Source organism: Lepidochelys kempii, chromosome 1 (assembly GCF_965140285.1).
Source record: "Lepidochelys kempii isolate rLepKem1 chromosome 1, rLepKem1.hap1, whole genome shotgun sequence".
Classification (NCBI taxonomy): Eukaryota; Metazoa; Chordata; order Testudines; family Cheloniidae; genus Lepidochelys; species Lepidochelys kempii.
The window spans coordinates 47107423-47126743 of record NC_136380.1 but is presented as its reverse complement, the minus strand read 5'-3'; the positions used below and the strand labels follow the sequence as shown (position 1 = coordinate 47126743).

At 42.8% G+C, this 19321-nt stretch overlaps 1 protein-coding gene across 7 annotated transcripts in view; it reads right to left on the bottom strand.

Annotated features, from left to right (window-relative positions):
• The window catches only part of MTUS2 (microtubule associated scaffold protein 2), a 502895-nt gene that overhangs the window by 297987 nt on the left and 185587 nt on the right, over nt 1-19321 (bottom strand). For all 7 annotated transcript variants that reach the window (XR_012158528.2, XM_073340921.2, XM_073340900.2 and 4 more), the window contains 2 exons: nt 6839-9439; nt 813-1053 (listed from right to left, as the gene is read on the bottom strand). Coding sequence is in view for 6 of the 7 variants with exons in the window: in XM_073340921.2 (XP_073197022.2) it covers nt 813-1053; nt 6839-9142 (2545 nt within the window). In the remaining variant the exon portion in view is untranslated. The remainder of the gene's footprint in view (nt 1-812; nt 1054-6838; nt 9440-19321) is intronic.

Genomic DNA, 19321 nt, shown 5'->3' with positions numbered 1-19321 from the left:
CTTGTCCTGCATTTCTATGTAGTATGGTATGCTGTTAAGTGGCTACCATGTTCCACTCCAGAGAAGGCTGCATTTCAGTGGTCTGTGAACCAGATCTTATATATACACATTCTAACAATCTTTGATATCCTTCAGGATGAAAGCCATTATGGATAAATTGTGTAAGGTCTGATGATGATGAGGAGGATTATTTCTGTCCTGCTGTGTTTGACTCTTTCCCTCACATTCTTCTATTGTTCTCTCCCTCCCCCTTCATATTAGTCTGCTTGATCTTGCGCTGTGTTCAATGTTCTGGCAGAGAAGAGGTCCTTGCCAGGCCTTCAGAAGATCAGGATTGTAGTAAATTTCACTTCTCTGCCAGCATATTTTAATACTGTGACGCACATCAGAACAGAACACAGTGTTATGGGGGAGGGGGTGGAATGAGATAGTAAATTCTAAAAAGGACTTTTGTGATGGGGCAAAAAGTGTTCAATTAACTTCCCTGGTACAACAGCGAAGGTAACTGACCTCCAACTATTGCAGATAAGACATTTCAGACACCTACAGGGAGGAGGAGGATCAGGTACACAAGCACTGTAATGACTGGTACTAAACTGATTCTTCCTCCTTGGCAAGAGACCCAGTAACCTTCCTACAAGCCCCAGGCTCCTTAGTCAGCAGAGTCTTACCTCAGACTGGATAAAGGAATCTTGTAGAGTGATATTAGAGCTTTCTGGTATCAGGCCAAGGTATTGCTCATTTTGTCATATGCCTGTCTGAAAAAATAATTACTGATTATAGTTAAAAGAAAGGAAGTGTTTGTAGTTTACCTGAAGCCTCAGGATGATAAAGGCTGGACGCATTTGTTATTTGTCCTTGTTGATGGAGGCAGCTATCTGAGGACCTTTGACTTGCAATCAAAATCCTACTTTTTGCAGAGGGCAACCTGGAAACCGCACCCAGTCCTAACTGTGGTTTAAGTATCATGGCAGATCGATAAAAACTTGGGGATACCTCATAGTGGGTATATGGCGGAGAACAGAATTCTTCTTTCATAGGCCTTTTCCCAACCTATAGAGAAACAAATGAAACAGCTATCACTGCAGTGTACTCACACATCCAGGAGCTTACATTTGCTTGTAAAGACTATGACTAATTTCTCCTCTTTGTGGTTGCTGCTTTGAGATCAGCATGGGAGGAGATTCGAAATGTGATGGTTTGATCACATTGATCATTAGCCATGGAATAAAAATTTCATTCACAACCCAGCCAAATGCAACACACCACTGACCCTTGCTCTCAGAAAAAGCCTCAAGTAGTGAAAATGAAGTGACACTATTAACACCTGAAAGGTAAATCTCCTTGACCATGGAGAATGATGTGCCAAGAAAATGAGTAAAGGGAATTTTTTTGGATGTTATTTAAAATACTCCTTATTGGAAGATAAACCAGAGCTCTATTTTTTTTAAAAAGATACTCATCTCGAGCAAAGTTTCTTGGATGAGCAAGTTGTCTTTTATTACAGGAATGTGGAGAATTTAATTTTTACACCATGATGAATGAAACAATTATAAACAAAGTTAAAAGTACTTTTAGCTAATTTCATCAGAAAAATAATCTCATTTGAGATTAATATGTTCACATTCATTGTGATGAAGGTATACAAAGAAACTTGGCCTTATTTGTTCACAGAATGACCCTGAGTCCTATGAATTTATTTGCTATTCATAAGCATTTGCCAGATAGTTTGGTATGAAACACATTACCATACAGGCTAATCACAAACTGTTCACTTTGGCTTTCGTTATTCATTATTCATGGTATGTAGTAGGTAACCTAAATCACATGGTGCTGTTTCTGCTCCCTGAAACGGAAGCTTCTTAAAAGAGGGAAACATTTTTGACAAATGTGTGGTCCAATTCATGAACCTTTCAGGATTCATATGAACCTTTCAGGATTCATGTCCCAAATAAACGGGCTATTGTCTGAATCCTGATGAAAGGCACAGCCCCACAAACAACAGCAGAGCAAATTCTCCACATAAAGGCCGTGAACCTGCAAAGACCTATATATGTGCTTAGCTCCACACATGCTGAGGCTTGGTCTACACTACAAACTTATGTCAGTTTAACTGAAATCCACCCCGTGAGCGACGTAGTAATACCAACCAAACTCCCAGTGTAGAGAGTGCTATGTGAATGGGAGGACTTCTCCTGTTGGCATAGCTACCAACTCTCAGGGACGTGGAGTACCTAAGCTGATGGGAGAAGTTCTCCCGTGAGTCCCGTCAGCTTAGGTAGAGTCTTCACTAAGTACTACAGCTGCAACGCTTGAAGTGTAGACCTGCCCTGAGTCCACCTCTTCAGGCTGTGGCTGATTTCCATGACTTGGGATAAAAGAAGACAGCGATGTCACATACCTATGGATGTTCACTTCTCCACAGTTTGCTAAGACACATTTACACTATTGACCCGATTAGCACTCTGGGTTGGAGTCCAACTTTTGTAGACTTTTCTTTTAAAATATAAATCATAATTCTCTGTTAAGGACCCTTTAATATTTTCCAGTGTGTCCCAGTTAGGGGTTTGGGGTTATTTGGGGGGGGGGGAGTGGCTTGGAAATCAGGGCTAAATTTATTTTAAAAATTAATCAAAAATAGCCTCAGGCCATCACGTATGCAGAAGAATATCTACTGATTAATTAATTCTGCTGTAAATTACAATGTATTTAATATGGCAAGCCCATATCTTTTCAGCAATTATAAGCATTTAGAGGATGCACTTTAACAGTGACTATAGGAGCTTTGATCCTAGCAGATTCATAAGCACATCTTTAACATTCCAAAATACATAAGATTGGCCTTAAACTATTACAGAATCAGTTTAGAATCTTTTAGGGTTTTGCATATTTTATACTGAAATTCTGATAAGACAGATACTGTAGATATTTAGGGATTGTCCACACGTAAAACGCTGCAGCTGCGCTGCTGTAGCACTTCAGCAAAGGAACAACCTATGCCAACAGGAGGGGGTTCTTCTGTCAGCGTAATTCACCTCACTGAAGGGAGAATTCTCCTGTCGACCTAGCGCTGTCTACACCAGGGGTTAGGTCAGTTTAACTGAGTCACTCACGGGGTGTGGATTTTTCACACCCCGGAGCAATGCAGTTATACCGACCTAATTTCCTAGTGTACACCAGGCCTGAGCATTTTATCTTTGCTCTACATTTTTCACCATAAATGTAGCCTCGTTTTCCACCATTAAATCTTCAGTAACATTCTTCTTTCTTTGTATTATATTTATATGACCTACTTTTCTATTTTAGAATTCAGGTTTTCATTACATATGTCTGATTCCTGATGCCTAACTTGTATGAAAAGTAAATTATCTTAATTTTTCAAAATTAATCAATGTAGTAGTTTTACTGAAGCTTTTAGGTGTGAGATTTTTTTCCTGGATAAGATTTAGTTATCTTTTCTCCTCATATCAGCATATTTCAGTCAGATTGCATTATACACTTCCTATCATTTTGTTTATAACTGGCAGTGAATAGACCAACAACAAATTCCTAAACAGAAGGAACAGAGAAATTCTTTGAATACAGAGACCATGCATTTTTAATAAGCTGAGTTAGTTTTGCCAAGGCTTCAAACTACTTGTGTTATCTTTATTGACAGTGCTCTATAGGTTAGACAGCAGGGCTGCAGACATGAAATAAGGTGACCAGATGTCCCGATTTTATAGGGACAGTCCCGATTTTGGGGTATTTTTCTTATATAGATTCCTATTACCCCCCAACCCCGTCCCAATTTTTCACACTTGCTGTCTGGTTACCCCCTAACATGAAAAGATTATCACAAATTTAAAATGAATCCTCTGATGGAATCCAGGAGGACTTGCCTGATCATTTCTCAGCAAATACAGTAAATATGTTTGTTTAAAAAAAAAATTCCACACACAATCGCTCTATTCTGAATGAGACAAAATTGCTGTTTGTGGATTGAGTCCGTTTTTATGGTTTGTACTTTGGGACAAATGTAGATAGGGTGTAATTTGATTGGCTTCAGTGGAGTTGTACCTGATTACAAGGCTCGTTTTGGCCTATAGTATTCTGCATTAGCTGTTTGGGGCTTTTAAAGAATGAACTGATATATCCTGTTAAAGCTCCCAACTCCTGTAATTTTAGACTTCTGATTTCACATGCCATGGTATGCAATAAATATCTCCTACTCACTCTATGTATAAACCAATGTGCCTCCATCACTTGAAAAGTCAGCAGTTAAGTGCAAATTAGCAACTTCCACAATACGGCTAATTCTAAACAGAACTGGTAGCAATGCCTACAGTTAAGATTGCCCAGCATTTTCCATTATAAGACTTTACAATCTTTACATTTAATAAACTTTACGTTCAGGACAAGCTTTTCCTTGTTGGGTGTCTGCGCTCTGGTGATTTATTTATTTATTTATTTCGTTCAACCTTTTCTGAGAATGAGATAAGGGAAAATTATGGAGACAAGGTGGGTGAGGTAATATCTTTTATTGGACCTACTTCTGTTGCTGAGAGACAATAAAAGGTGGGACCGACATGGCTACAACTACACTGCATACAAGGGAAAATTATGTTATATGACCCATGTAAAATAAGATTCTTATAGCCCTTTCATTGAGAGGTTCTACTGGCCTCCATGCTTTGGAGCAAGGACTTGAAATTTGACAGGCAGCACTACCAGAACCCATCCCCATGGCACTGCAGTCATGACAAGTGGCACTGCAGTCACCCTGCCTTGATTTCCCTTTCTCTCCATTAGTTCTTTAAGCCTTCAGCAAGGTTCAGTTATAGAGGTGACTTAGCCTTAGAGCTAGGCTACAGAATGCAACCCCTTCCAAGGTAACAAAAGTCCAAAGTAAAACACCAACATCAGATTTCCACTCCAGATCTGTGCCAGGCAGAGCCCTTCTCCACGGGGTCTGACTGTTCCATACCACAGTCTTTGGCCCTTCTCTTGGGCTCAGCTTCCAGCCCTCCTGGGCTCTGGTCAGTCCCTTTCTCTCCCCTTACTAGCAAGAGTAGCTGCATCCCCTCATAGGGTGACAGCATTGGGAGAACACACACCTAACCTCTACTGTGGCTTCTTGACCCTGGGAACCCTAAACTACTGGGCTATATGCTACGTAATTCAAACTCTAGCTCGTTCTACCTTTCCTTCTTAGAACTTCTTCCTACGTACCAGCCTGGCCTCTCTGAAAAGTCTTTTTCCTCAAGTCTTTTCAGCTCTAATCATCAGCTAAAATTCCTTTCCCCTGTGAACAGTGTATCCACAGCCCTTCTTTCCTGGGGCTGTACTTTAATCCTGGCAGGCCTCCCTGGCCCATCAAGATTCTGGTTCTACCCCCTCAGAGTCATCTCTCCTGACTCTTGGCCTTCCCCGCCACTGAGCTAAGAGTGGTCCTTCATAATGCTCAGGAGGTGGTCACCTGATTCTGGCATTTGGCCCCCCTTCCCAGCTTGGTCTGCTGATTCTTCCTGAATAACTGAATTAAAGGTGCCATGTTCTAGAACAGGGTTGGCTGGCCCCAGGGCCCACTGTCCTTAGCTGGACAGACTGCCCTGTTACAGCACCTGAAGCTAGAGGATACTTAGGCCTTAATTTCTGTGCCTCAGTTCCCCATCTGTAAAATGGGAATAAAAAATACCACCTTACTTGACAGAGAGTATTACAAAAATAAATTAATATTTGTGAAGCACTCAGATACCATGGTGATGGGTGCCACCAACAAACTCATTAGAAATTAATAATTCCATCTTCAAAGAGGGGTTTGAATTGTACGTGGTTAATAAGGCCAGGGCCACACAGTGAACAATGAGGATAAAACAAAATACTGAATAGCTGCTCAGACAGTGAGCACCTTTCATCCTGTGCACTGGGAGTGTGTGTGGGGGAATGTGGAAAAAATAGTATGTGACCACGTAACGACTGTATCATAATGTACCACAAGTCCCAAGTAATGGGCAGTAAGTAGCTGTCCCACAAATTAACCAGGGACTCAACTGTGACCCCTGCTTGCCCACTCCCCTGCCCTTCTGCACTGGAGGGGGTGTAGTGGCACAGAAGCAGTCTGTAACTGACAATGGGGGTAGAAGGTGAACCATGATCTTGCCCAGAGTGACCAAACTGGAAGCAGACATCTTGGCAAGGCGGTACTGAATGGGCCATAGGGAATTCAGTTATCCTCTGACTGCATTGAGAAACAGCCGGGGAAATGAAAATTCTGTTATTTTGAGAGAATGGTTAATATACCCGTCCACTGCAAAATGAACCAAGACATAAACATTTTACTAAACATTATAAATTGTCTTACAGCAGCTTTGAAAGGCCCTGTTTTTCGGTTCATCCAAATGAGAGGCAAACTCTTCTAGTCCTACTGCATGTCAACAGTCCAGAGCTCTTGCTGGACATACCTGCCAACCTTCCTCTGAAGGAGGAAAAGCCCCTGTTTACCAGCAAATAGTGACCATTTTCTTCAGCTGTCTCTTCAAAAGGCTTGCCTAGACCCATGTATGTCAATGGAGTTAAGAGACAGGCCTTTCTCTCTCTCCAATGTTCCCATTTATAGTTTTCAAATATTAGGGGGTGACTGTGTGCTTCTGGGAAGCACTGTGACAGTACAATGACAGCTTCCAGCAACAGACTATTCGTCGAAACAGTTAAGAAAATTTGTTTACAATGCCCACATATATCCCAGTATTGATTTACTGTTTTCAGGTTTTACAGCCAATCTCTGCTATTTTCCTCAAAGAAACAAGCAAACAAACAAACGTCAATAGGTATACAAAAGAGGTGGTTATCTCCTTACCTCCTGTAAAAACTTTTCACTCATTTGACCAAAATGATGCCCTGGGGGTTTAATGCCAGATACCACGAGTCCTGAACCATAGATTCTTGGCTTTTGCAAGTCGGGTTTAAATTTGTCATACAGAATGTTAGATGGTTTAATGTCCCCACCACTCAGTATCTGCTGTTCTTTTGCCATGGGCATACCGCACACAGGGGGACCATAGGGCAGCTCAGTTGAGGCAAAGGAAGGGTCAAGATGGTCTATAGACTGAGGATTTCTTCTAATGTAAGTGATGATCTTAGGTCTCACGTGTTTGGGTTTGGGTATGGCAGGTTTTATCTCGATGTTTTCTTCAGGCTTTTCACTGCCGTCGCTCTCCACATCACCTTTGGCTGTAAGGGAGCCCTTGGAATGGACAAGGATTGGTTTGGGGATTCCACTGTTGGCAGCAGTCTTGATAGGCACTTTAGGGGATATGTTTAACAACTGGGTACTGTCAATGGGAGATAGGACTGAGGAGGGTGACAGCTTGTCAACATGAAGTGAATAAAGATCCTTTAAATTGCTGTTTGAAATTGTGGGCTGATTATTAACATTCACAGTTGCCACTGGGTGCAAGGAAGTTGGGACACAGAAAAAGGCATCAGCCCTTGCTGAAATTTTATAACTCTCTGATGCTTCATCTGAAAGATATTTCTTTGCAATAGCTGTCTTTTTATTCTGAACTGAAAAGCTTGTGGTTTCCACATCATTATTCTGGTTGTTTGGCTGTTCATTTGACATTGTTTCTGTACTAAGCACTCTGTGTTGATCTGAGAGATCAGAGGCAGACATTGTGGTGTTTTCAGTGTTCCCTTTGACTAGCATCAGTTTATTCTCATTAACTTTCATGGTTTTGCTGTAAGGAAGACTAACGTTGTGTAGAAAAGATATATGCCCACCAACTGTCTGAATGCAACTTGTACCAGCTTCAAGTAAGTTTCTATTTCTTGTAGGTGTCAGTTTGCCACTGGATTTGCTATCATCACTAAGAGGAAATACAGATCCAATTTCTTTGTCTGTTATGTATTCCTGACGACCTTGATTAGCTGCCCTGTTTTCATCATTACTACTTCCTCTTCCTAACCCAGGGCAGGTGTTATTACCACTTAGTAGTCTGTCCTCAGCATAGGCTACCACTTGGTTTAAGAGCGGATCCCCTACTTTACTACAAAAGTCTTGAAACTGGGGAGCTTGCATTTTGGAAACTTCAGCTCCACATCCTTTCTTCTCTTGTACCAATGTACTTTCTTCTCTTTGACATCCTAGAAATTCTACCAACATAATTCTCTCAATTTTTTGTTGACAAATATTCTTAGATGGTACAAGTGGTGGATTTTTTAGCTCCAGTTTTTTACTCTTATCACCCTGACCTAATTGTGCTTCTGACTTACTAGAGACTTCACTGGGCTTACCACTTAAATTTAGATCTACGTGAGTAGGATGCTGTGTGCTTTTACTGTTAACATTTGGTACATCTTCCACATCCATTTGGATCTCCGGAATATTTACTTTCTTGTTTTCTGAGGTAGATGGTTTTGAATAAAACACTGTATTTTCCTCTGAGGTATTGTCAAGTGGATGAAAAACCATACCTAGAAAATGATCCACTGGTGTTTTCTGTGATTTCTCAGTATCGCCAATCAAATGATGTGATGTATCAATGGAATCCAGTGATGCAGAAAGCGAACGTTTACACGACACACGTTCTTTTGAAAATGCTTCTGTTTTAGTAGAAAATTTACTTGATCTTCCCAAAGAAAGCCTTTTTATTCCTTCAGCTTCCATGGTCCTGATCATTTTATCCTTAGAAATATGCCGGGTAAATTCATCATCATCTTTTGAAAGAACCCCTGAACTGGTGTCATTTGCACTGCTCTTCAAATTAGACAGACTTTTTCCTCGGCTAATTCGAATTTTCTTTGAAGTATCCTTAACTTCATCAGTCCTGTAATCTTTATCCAATTCCTTGTTTATGGTGGGAGGCAACCTAAATTTTTGTACATTGATGTCACAAATCTGAGATTCCTTAAAGACCAGAAGTTTATTCTGCTCTGTATCCAACTGCGTAATGTTCTCTGACCCACCAGTATGCACACTTCCAGGATCAGCTGTCAAATCACATCTCTTGACCTCCCCTTCAGTGCTTCTGACCTTTGTCATAATTTGGTTGGCATTTGTATCTCCCATACTTATTATGCTTTCATTGTTATTTTTTATTTCATTTCTGTTGTCCTGCAGCTGGGTGTAACATGGCTCACTTGGTATCAGTGATGCACTCATTTTGAAATTTCAGGTGACTGCTTTTTTGACAGTCCTATTTAAGGAGCAAGCTCTCTCTTCAACCAGTTTAGCTATTATGCATGCTTCGGTTAAGGATTTAAATTACAAACTGATCAGTAGAAAATTCTTTCTCAAGCTGTTTGGAGTCTTGTTAGATTCACATTTTTATGCTGCTTCAATGGCTTTCACAGCAGCTTCCTGACTTGAGAAATCTTTTTGACATACAGTAGAGATTTATTTAAAGCAAGATATAGACATTAGGTTCCCTCAGAATGAGAGCCAGTTAGTCCATTTAACCTATAAGGGAAGAAAAAAAAGTTACATTAGGTCACGGGGCTTAAAAAAAACCCCACACACATGTTGTTAACTCAAATGATGTCACTAGCAATACTCACTGTTGCATCCACAGATTAATGTCTCATAACACTTTATGTACATTTTCAATTATTGCTAATAACAAATATTTGTAGACCATGGCTTGGTGTACGCCAGAAAAGGTGTATCATCATAACTATGTTGGAAAGGGGTGTGATGTGTGTGTGTTATACCCATATAAGCACTTGTGTGGATGTAATTATATCATAGCTTTCTTCGCTTCCCATACAGAAAAAAGCTACACTGGTATAAGCACTTGTATACGGATATAACTGAGAGAGTTATGCCACTTAACCATCCCAGTATAGTTAAAATGACAACACTTTCTAGTGTACACAAGTCCTGAGGAACAAAATTCTGGCAACGTCAGGAAAAGTTTACTTGGCTTCCCTCCCTCCCCCAGATGGCAGTGATACACACGCTAAGGCTCTATCTACTCTAGGAGCTAGGGATGGGCTTCCATGCTTGCAGACACATACCCATGCTAGCTCAACAAGAGCTGGCGTGAGCATAAATAGCAGCCGTGGTGGCATGGGTAGCTGCAGTGGAGGCACGGCTTAGCTGTGCCAAGTGCGTTCCCACCAGTCAGGCAGGTTTGTAGTTGGCATGGCTAAGCCGTGCTGCCGCTACCATGGCCACTACTTCTGGCATATTAGCTCAGATCTGAGCTAGTACAAATATGTCTACACGAGCTGGAAATCACACCCTTCGTTCGCAGTACAGATGTAAGCTATGTTACAGCCATCAAAGCAGGCCCTCCCTGACTTTTTGTAGGGCGCTCAAAGGGAGCAGGCATCCTCTGTCAACTGCAATGGCAGGAAGACAGCTTTCTACACTTGTGTCCTCGCATTTTATCTCAAGTAATTCAAAAGTAATTGGTAATATGAATAATGTTTAACATGTAGTAATATGTGCATTTGGAAAACTAGAAATGAGCCAAAGCTGAAAAACTGAGACCCAGATTTGAAACCACCACCTTAATACCCTAAGATATTGAGATTCCAGTTAGGAGGTACTGGATCAGCCCATTTTGGAGATAGGCTCTATCTATAACATCTGGATGCAAGTTTAGGATGGAATTTCAAAATCCCTCTAGACTCAAGGTTCCAGTTCAGCCCATTATACAAAAAGGCCCTGATCCTAACTTTCAGATCAGAGTTCAAGTCCAGATTTGTGCACGTGTGCACACACACACAGACAGACACACGGTTGGGTTTGGATTCCAGCTTCTGGCTCAGTTCCCCCTCTAGAACAAACATTAACTAATTACATTAATTCATGAAACAGAACATTATATCAGACCTCCATTTCAATATCACAGAACCGTGTTATTATACATCTTATCCTTGGAGCACTTTAGGATATGAATTTTAAATTAATGTTATGTTCTGCCCTTACTCCCAGAGATTAAATTATTGAACTGATTGTAGATATTTAAAGGTTTTATTTAAAATTTGGACTTTCTCCAATTAAAATATTTTGCAGAATTACAGTACCAGAATTTACAAATTAATTGTGAAGGCTAAACTCTCAACCTATAGGGGATGATTCATGTTGCTAAATGGCGACCCTTGGGTTCTCTGGTAGACAGTCAATGGTTAGGGTGCATGGCATCAAAGGTAAGGGATTTTAAAACAAAAAGAACAGCAAGGAGAGCATCAGGGCTTAGAAAAGGATGGGAAAACTCAAATTCAGCCTCTACCCAACATCCCTTCCCTCTTCCTAATTCCATCTTGCCACCTCCAAAAAACCTCAAACACTATACATAATACAATTGCTCTAATAAAGAAATTAATAGAGAGGCTATCTAGCAGAATCTTATTTTCATTGTGTAATTGCTGAGAAGGAACGAAAACCAGAACTGATATGAAGCAATGGGTTTCCTTTCCTCACCATTCCTCCTGGGGTTAGGGAGAATAAAGAGAAGATTATCATAAAAATTACGGTTCCCAGGTACGTAACCCAAGTTAATGCTATGAGTCACTATTTGACTAATTTATTTATATGGTCAGAATCAAAGGTATGAACTATGCTTACTCAGAACAGGTGCTCAGTTGTCAGTGTTCCATGCCTTTGGGGGGGGGGGGCAGCAGGTGGAGGGAGGGGAGCAATGCTATTGTCATAGGCTGATTTGCATTCTGCTCCATTACTTTTGTATAGAATGTATTAACAAAATAGTATTTTAACAAGAAAACAAACAAACAAAACAAAAACCCCAACCTCCTCTTTGTCACTTTACTCTCACCAGTAATGCAAATCACTTTTCAAGTACACGCAAGGAAATATTTTTCTCAAATTTGTACTGTGCTTGCCAAATACAATTTTTCAACCAAATAAAAAACAAAAGCCATATATATTCACCTCTTAGTCAATAAAGTAAACTTGTATTTGCTTAGCATGTGGAATGCACATAATTAATTTTATTGGGCATATGGTTTCCCTGTAGTGGAAAGTCGACCAATCTGACTAAATTGAAGAGATGTGCTCAGGCTTTGTTCTTCAAATAGAACTGTATTTCCCTCAAATGGAAAGCGAAACTGACAAGGACAATAAAATTTTTTTTTTTTTTAGTAGTGCGTGATCTTGGTGTCAGATATTTTGTAATAATTTAAGTTAGTTTAAAAAAAACTTTATCATGTTCTCTGCAGATAAGTAGGGATGACATCACTAGGGAATGTCATTCTCCCCCCACACACTCCTGCAGAGAAACTAATAGGAGGAAATCTCTGATATTCCCTCACTGAAATTCTCCCCAGTTATTCTGTCAGCTCACCCGAGGGAGGGGCTTCCCCCAGACAACAAGCAGCAGGGTCCACCCCTGAATTCCATGAAATCCCCAGGATCTGATGATTCCCCAGAACCAAAAGAAGACCAAGTACATTCACACGGAGGCCTCATACCTCTGGGTCTCGGGCGCATCCTGCAGCAGAACTCCAGTGGAGCTACACTGACAGTACCTCTGAAGCTAGCAGCAGCTGTAAGGAGCCCCCTTAAACAGGATCCCCACTGCGAAGGTAAAGGCTAAGACTCAATATTCCCAACGTTGCGTTATATACTCTTCCTCAATAGCACAAGGCTGATGGACCCCTCTGGCCTTGGGCCACTAACTCCTTGTCCCTTCCCCACTTATGGATTCTCGGCCCAAGGGAGAACAATCTAGGCACTACAGCAGCACAAATAAATAAATAAATAAATAAAGCCGCTTGCAGGTGCACAATTAGATCGTACACATTTTTAAATGTGCAATTCGATTAGCAGTGTAGCCTGGTGATAGTTTTTAAATAAATGTCTTACAAAATGTTAGAAGGGAAATAAGTGAGGTATTTAAGATTGTGGTGGATAAGGTAAACACTAGTTAGTACCCCCTCTTTACACTGCTCCGTGATGTGAATACAAGTGGGCACTCAATGAAACTGATGGAAGGTAAATTTGAAAAAAAAATTAGAAACACTTCACAGAACATGTGCTTATCCTGGAGCATTCACTACAGTGGAACATTTCAGAGCTAAAATGAGGTAGTCAAAAGTCAAGTTTTGGGGCACAAACTGATCACTGATTAATTTACACCATCAGGTGTTGGCCACTTCCCAAGGGAGGTACCCAATCTACCTCTAGATTCTAAGATCATATAGTCTGACCTTCTGCATAACATAGGTCAGAGAATCTCAGCCAGTGATTCCAAATCCATCACTTCTGTCTCACTTGGAGCATCTCTTTTAGAAAGACATCCATTCTTGATTTAAAGACTTCCAAGGATTGGAGAACCCACTATATCCTTTTGGTAAGTTGCTTCAGTGGTTAATAACCCTCACTGTTAAAAACGTGTACCTTACTTCTAGTTTGAATTTGTCTAGTTTTACTATCCAGCCATTGGATCTTTTTTGTGCCTTCATCAGCTAACTTGAAGAAACTTTTAGTATCAGATATCTTCTCCCCACAGAGAACCTATATATGGTGACCAAGTCACCTCTTAACCTTCTCTTTAATAAACTACATAGCTTGAGCTTAGAATCATAGAATCTAAAAATAGAATATTATGGTTGGAAGAGTCCTCACGAGGTCATCTAGTCCAATCCCCTGCTCAAAGTAAGACCAACACCCACTAAATCATCCCAGCCAGGGCTTTGTCAAGCCGGGCCTTAAAAACCTCTAAGGATGGAGATTCATTCGTTAGTCTTTCACTATAAAGCAGACCCTGACTCATTCTCATGACTCTTTTCTGAACTCTTCCCAGTTTTACCACATCCTTTTCAATGTGTGGACACTAGATTTAGACACTAAGTGAAATCCTGCCTTCATTGAAATCAATGGCAAGACTCCCATTTGACTTCAGTGGGACAAGGATTTCACCCAGTAATGGTCTCACTAACACCATATACAGAACTAATGCCACTTCCTTACTCCTACCCAATATTCTCCTATTTATACATCCCAGGTATGTGTTAGCTCTTTTAGCCACAGTATTGCACCATCAACTCCTGTTCAAACGGTTGTCCACCGTGACCCCTATGTCCTTTTTAGAGCCACTGTTGTTCAAGATACAGTCCCCAATCTTGTAAGCATGACATACATTCTTTGATTAGATAGATCAATAGTTGGATTTATGCCATATGATCCCTGTTTCAATAATCAAAACTTATGCAATGTAAATATAGCTGTCAGGATTATCGACTCAGAAGAATGTGGCAGTGGTGCTGGAATAAATCTTAAGGCTCCACTCTGACTTAAAATATGCTCAAAGCTGTAGGTTTTCTGCAGAACCAATGCATAAAATAGAGATAAGAATCCTTATGTTGATTAATAAATATACTGTTTATTCAGGCTTCTATGATAAGGAATCCAAAACATTTTTTTTGTTTGAGTCAGCACAATAAATATTTTAGGTGACTATGACAGATATATTTGAGTGTATGATTTATAGTTTTGTATTAAATGTAGGCACCTACTGCATCTGATCATTCTAATATAGATAACTTCTATGTGAATAAATTATGTCATTGGGGATTGAGCTGCCTAGCTTCCCCTAAGTGGCATGTCTAACCCTAGCTTCAATAAGCTGTTTGGGAGTCATTAGGATGAAACAAATATCAAGAGGGAAGTGAGGAAGGAGATAAATGTGTCTGAGTTCTTTCTAAATCAACTTGTTAGCAACTGGTCACACACACATAGCTTACATCACTTCTTGCAGCTCTGGAAGGTCTTAACAATTCCTAAAAGGCAACCTTTTAAACCTAAACTACTGACATTAGATACCAAAGACAGTGGCATCACATCCCCTAGAAGCAGTGCCATGCAGATCCCAGATAAGGAGTAGGACTGAAAGATTTAAAGATTGGACTTAATACACAAAAGTCTCAATGTGGGTAAAAGTCTCATATTACAATATGAAGCAAGGTAGAAAATGTTTCTTCTGAATTTGTGGGCGTGGAAACTCACGTTATGTTACAGCTCTTGAAATCATGGCAGGATACAATTTCAGTATGCTGTGAACAAAGTATACAAAGCAAAATAGAGAAGCTGGTGGGCAGAATAAGACAAGCCATCAATCTATGATTACCGGCGGTTCCTATAGGGAAGAGAAAAGTTCTGAAAAGCCTGAGACGCTGCTAAGTAATTTTGTTAGTTTCAGCAACCTCCATTTCCCTCCCAGATGTCTGACTTCAAGAAAGTTTACCTCTGTATATAACCACAGGACAATGATGATTGCTTGTGAACATGTAGCTATTACAAATCCAAACTCCGAATTCCCACTGACCTGAAAGGGAGATTCCATGCATGGAATTATTTTAAAGATTGAACACAGAGGACATAACCACAATTAAACAAAAGGGGTGGGGAAAAAGATTTGAGAAAAAGAAAAATACAGTGGGTGGGGAGAGAAACAATTTACTTTAGAACATTAAAAAATGAGAGAGTGAGATTTGAAATCATAACCCCAAGTGAAAAGCAGCAGAAAATAACGATCAGCTAAAAACAAGGCAAAATAACTGAAGAAAAATATACTTTAAATAAATAAAATATAAAATCTGGTCACCATAAAATCTCATATGGTCACCATAATCCAGTAGGTGGTCATCAAGCTAACTAAGGATTTCTTTCAAGCTATAACAAGGTCCCTAATCTCACATGCCCTGGCCTCTCCTAAACTTCATTCTTACCAGCTGATTCCAACCTACCACGTGCAACACAAGGAAGAAAGTGAAGGCAGAACTGGAGGATTTATGTCTTACCACACACTGTGGGGACAATAATACCACATGGACCTTTTTAACAGAATAGGGTCAGCTAGACCAGGAAGGTGACAGTCCATTTGAAACAACAGTAGCAATTTTTCCCTTTGTTATTGTAAAACAGGCACGTTAGGAATAACACTGGCGGCATGTGTTGGCTGTATTCTCAGAAGGCGCTACATAAAAGAAAAAAAGATAAAGCCTCACCATATTATTGGGGCTTTTTCTGTTTTTAATAAGAGACCAAAAACAGAGCATCGATAATCTTGAGGTCCACAGAGGAATGCTCAAGAAACATTACAAGAAATAAAAGCTAGAAGCAAAGAAATAAAACCAAAAGCTGGTTGCAATTGTTGACCAGCTCTAATAAAAACTATTTCCTGAGCATAGAATATCATAAATATTCCCTCATCACCAGCACTGCAATTCTATCAACTAAATATTTATGATGTTAAATTGATGCTAAAAATGCATTGGCTGCTACAGTACAGTACCTAGAGCTTATGCTGACAGCTCTTTCTGATTTCTGATTTACAAGAACCAGGGCCGGCTCTAGGTTTTTTGCTGCCCCAAGCAAAAAATTTGCCACCCCAAGCTCCGAGAGTGCAACTGCCCAAGCAAAAAAAAAAAAAAAAAAGGGTGGCCACAATGGGGGTTTTGCTGGCATAGCTATGTTGGCCAAAGGGGTGTGTTTTTTCACACCCCATCAGATATAGTTTTGCTGACAAAACCCTTTGTAACATAGTCCTGGCCTTTAATTTAAAGAGGTGCACAGATCGACTTCCTGTTGTCATTTATCTGCAAGCTGCTGCATCTGAAATCCTCTGGAATTGCCCTCCAGAGGTAGCGGTTGTACTTGCTGCACTACCCCGCACATTTTCGGTGTGTACCTGTCTGTTGCCGTTTTTACAAGATTTGCCCTCCATTTGCATTGTGAGACTGTTTCCCACAATGAAAGCATGCAGTGTTGGAGTGTTGCACAGGTCGTGCTTCCTGCATGACGCCTCGTGTATTTGTTGCACAGATTACATAATGATGCTGTTCCCTGACATCTTTAGTAGCTGTCTTCCTTGATACAGCAAATTTTAGTGCACATTGTGGGGTCAGATTAATCTTGTCAATAGCTGGTTTTGGATTGTTTCACTTTGCATACCACATAACAATATATCTCTTAATGCATCATTTAAATTCCCTCTAAACTGGCAATGCTCTGTTAATTTCCTTAATTCAGCCACATTCAGAAATGTTGAATTTTCTTTTGGATTCTGTTTATAAAAGCATAAACATTCTGCAAGCACTAGTGGCTCTAGGGACAGGTGATTTTTGTAGCATTTCCACAATCTCAGCAAATGCTTTGTCTGCTGGTTAATAGGAGCCATGCCCCAGGTTACAGGTTTTAGCCCCCATGACACTAAGCAAAACTGCCACTTTTCTCTCATTGTGATATATTTATTTATCTCATTCTATCATGCACAATTGGCCAGATGTATTCTGGAGTTTTTTCCCTACCTTTCTCCAAAGTATCACAGATTGGCCATGGCTGGAGACAGGACACCAGACGGTGGATTAGGGCTCTGAGGTGGTACAAAGAATCCCCTCTCTCAGATGCCTGGCTGGTGTGTCTCTAGGGCAGGGGTGGGCAAACTTTTTGGCCCGAGGGCCACACTGGGGTTGTGCAACTGTATGGAGGGCTGGGTAGGGAAGGCTGTGCCTCCACAAACAGCCTGGCCCCCACACCCTATCCACCCCCTCTGACTTCCCGCCCCCCTCAGAACCCCTGACCCATCCAATCCCCCCTGCTCCTTGACCCCTGACCACCCCCTCCCAGGACCCCCCGCCCCTAACCGCCCCTTGGGACTCCACCCCCTATCCAACTCCCCCCGCCTCCCCCCCCGCTCCCTGTCCCCTAACTGCCACGACCCCTATCCACACCCCGGCCCCTAACCACCTCCGGGACCCCATCCCCTATCCAACTCCCGTTGCTCCCCGTCCCCTGACTGCCACCCCCCCCAGAACCTCCACCCCATCCAACCACCCCTGCTCCCTGTCCCCTGACTGCCCCTCGGGGCACCCTGCCCCTTATCCAACCCCCCTGCTCCCTGCCCCCTTACCATGCCAGAGCCAGCTGCGCTGCCCGAAAGGAGCAGCGGGCCAGAGCGCTGCCCACGCAGCGGCATGCCATGGGAGAGGGGAGACAGCGGGGGAGGGGCCAGGGGCTAGCCTCTCTGGCCGGGAGCTCAGGGGCCAGGCAGGATCAGGCCCACGGGCCGTAGTTTGTCCACCTCCGCTCTAGGGTGACCAGGTGTCTGTTTTTCCACTGGAATACCCAGTCGAAAAGGGACCCTGGCAGCTCAGGTCAGCACGGTCATCCGGGCTGTTAAAAGTCCGGTCGGCAGTGCTGCGGCACTAAGGCAGGCTAGTCCCAACCTGTCCTGGCTGGCACCACGCTGTGCCCCGGAAGCAGCCAGCAGATCCAGCTCCTAGACGGGAGGGCCACAAGGCTCCATGCACTGCTGGTGGGGGGAGGGGGGAGTGCCCGCGGGTGAGAGAAGCGCATGGAGCCTCCCCGGCCCCCCCGCCTAGGCCCCGGACCTGCTGGCTGCTTTTGGGGTGCGTGCAGCGCAGTGCCAGGACAGGCAGGGATCCTGCCTTAGTCCCCCCCACTGCACCACTGACCGGGAGCCACGCGAGGTAAGCCCATGCCCCAGCCCTGAGCCCCCTCAACCCAGAGCCCCCTCCTGTACTGCAAACCCCTCATCCCCAGCCCCACCCCAGAGCCTGCACCCCCAGCCCAGAGCTGTCACCCGCACTGCAACCCAACCCCCTGCCCCAACCCAGAGCCCCCTCCCACACCCTGAACCCCTCATCCCTGGCCCTACCCCAGAGCCCTCACCCCCTCCTGCACCCCAAGCCCCTGCCTCAACCCACAGCCCCCTCCTCCACTCCAAATCCCTCAGCCCCAGCCTGGAGCCCCCTCCTGGAGCCCAAAACTGTCGACCCCAGCCGGAGTCCTCACCCTCTCCTGCATCTCAACTCCCTGCCCCATCCCAGAGCTCCCTCCTGCTCCCTGAACCCCACATTTCTGGTTCCACCACCCAGCCCGCACCCCCAGTTAGAGTCCTCACCCCCTGCCACAACCCAACCTCCTGCCCCAGCCCAGTAAAAGTGAGTGAGGGTGAAGGAGAGCAAGCCACAGAGAGAGAGGAAATGTAGTGAGTGGGGGTGGGACCTTGGGGCAGGGGCAGGGTCTCGGGAAGGGGCGGGGCTAGGGTGTTAGCTTTTGTGCAGCTAGAAAGTTGGCAACCCTTTGTATCTCGCTCACATGCTCAGGGTCAAACTAATCACCAGATTCAGCACCAGGAAGGAATTTCCCCCAGGTCATATTAGCAGGGACACTGGCGGGATTTCACCTTCCTCTGCATGGCACATGGATCACCTGCTAGGATCATCTGGGCATATCTCACTTAATGAATCCTCTGACATTGCAGGGGATTCAGGCATTGATGGCTCCTCGGTCTCTCCTGTTCTCTGCCTGTGGCACTGAACAGTTGTCTCCTGAGGACTGAAATGCTTT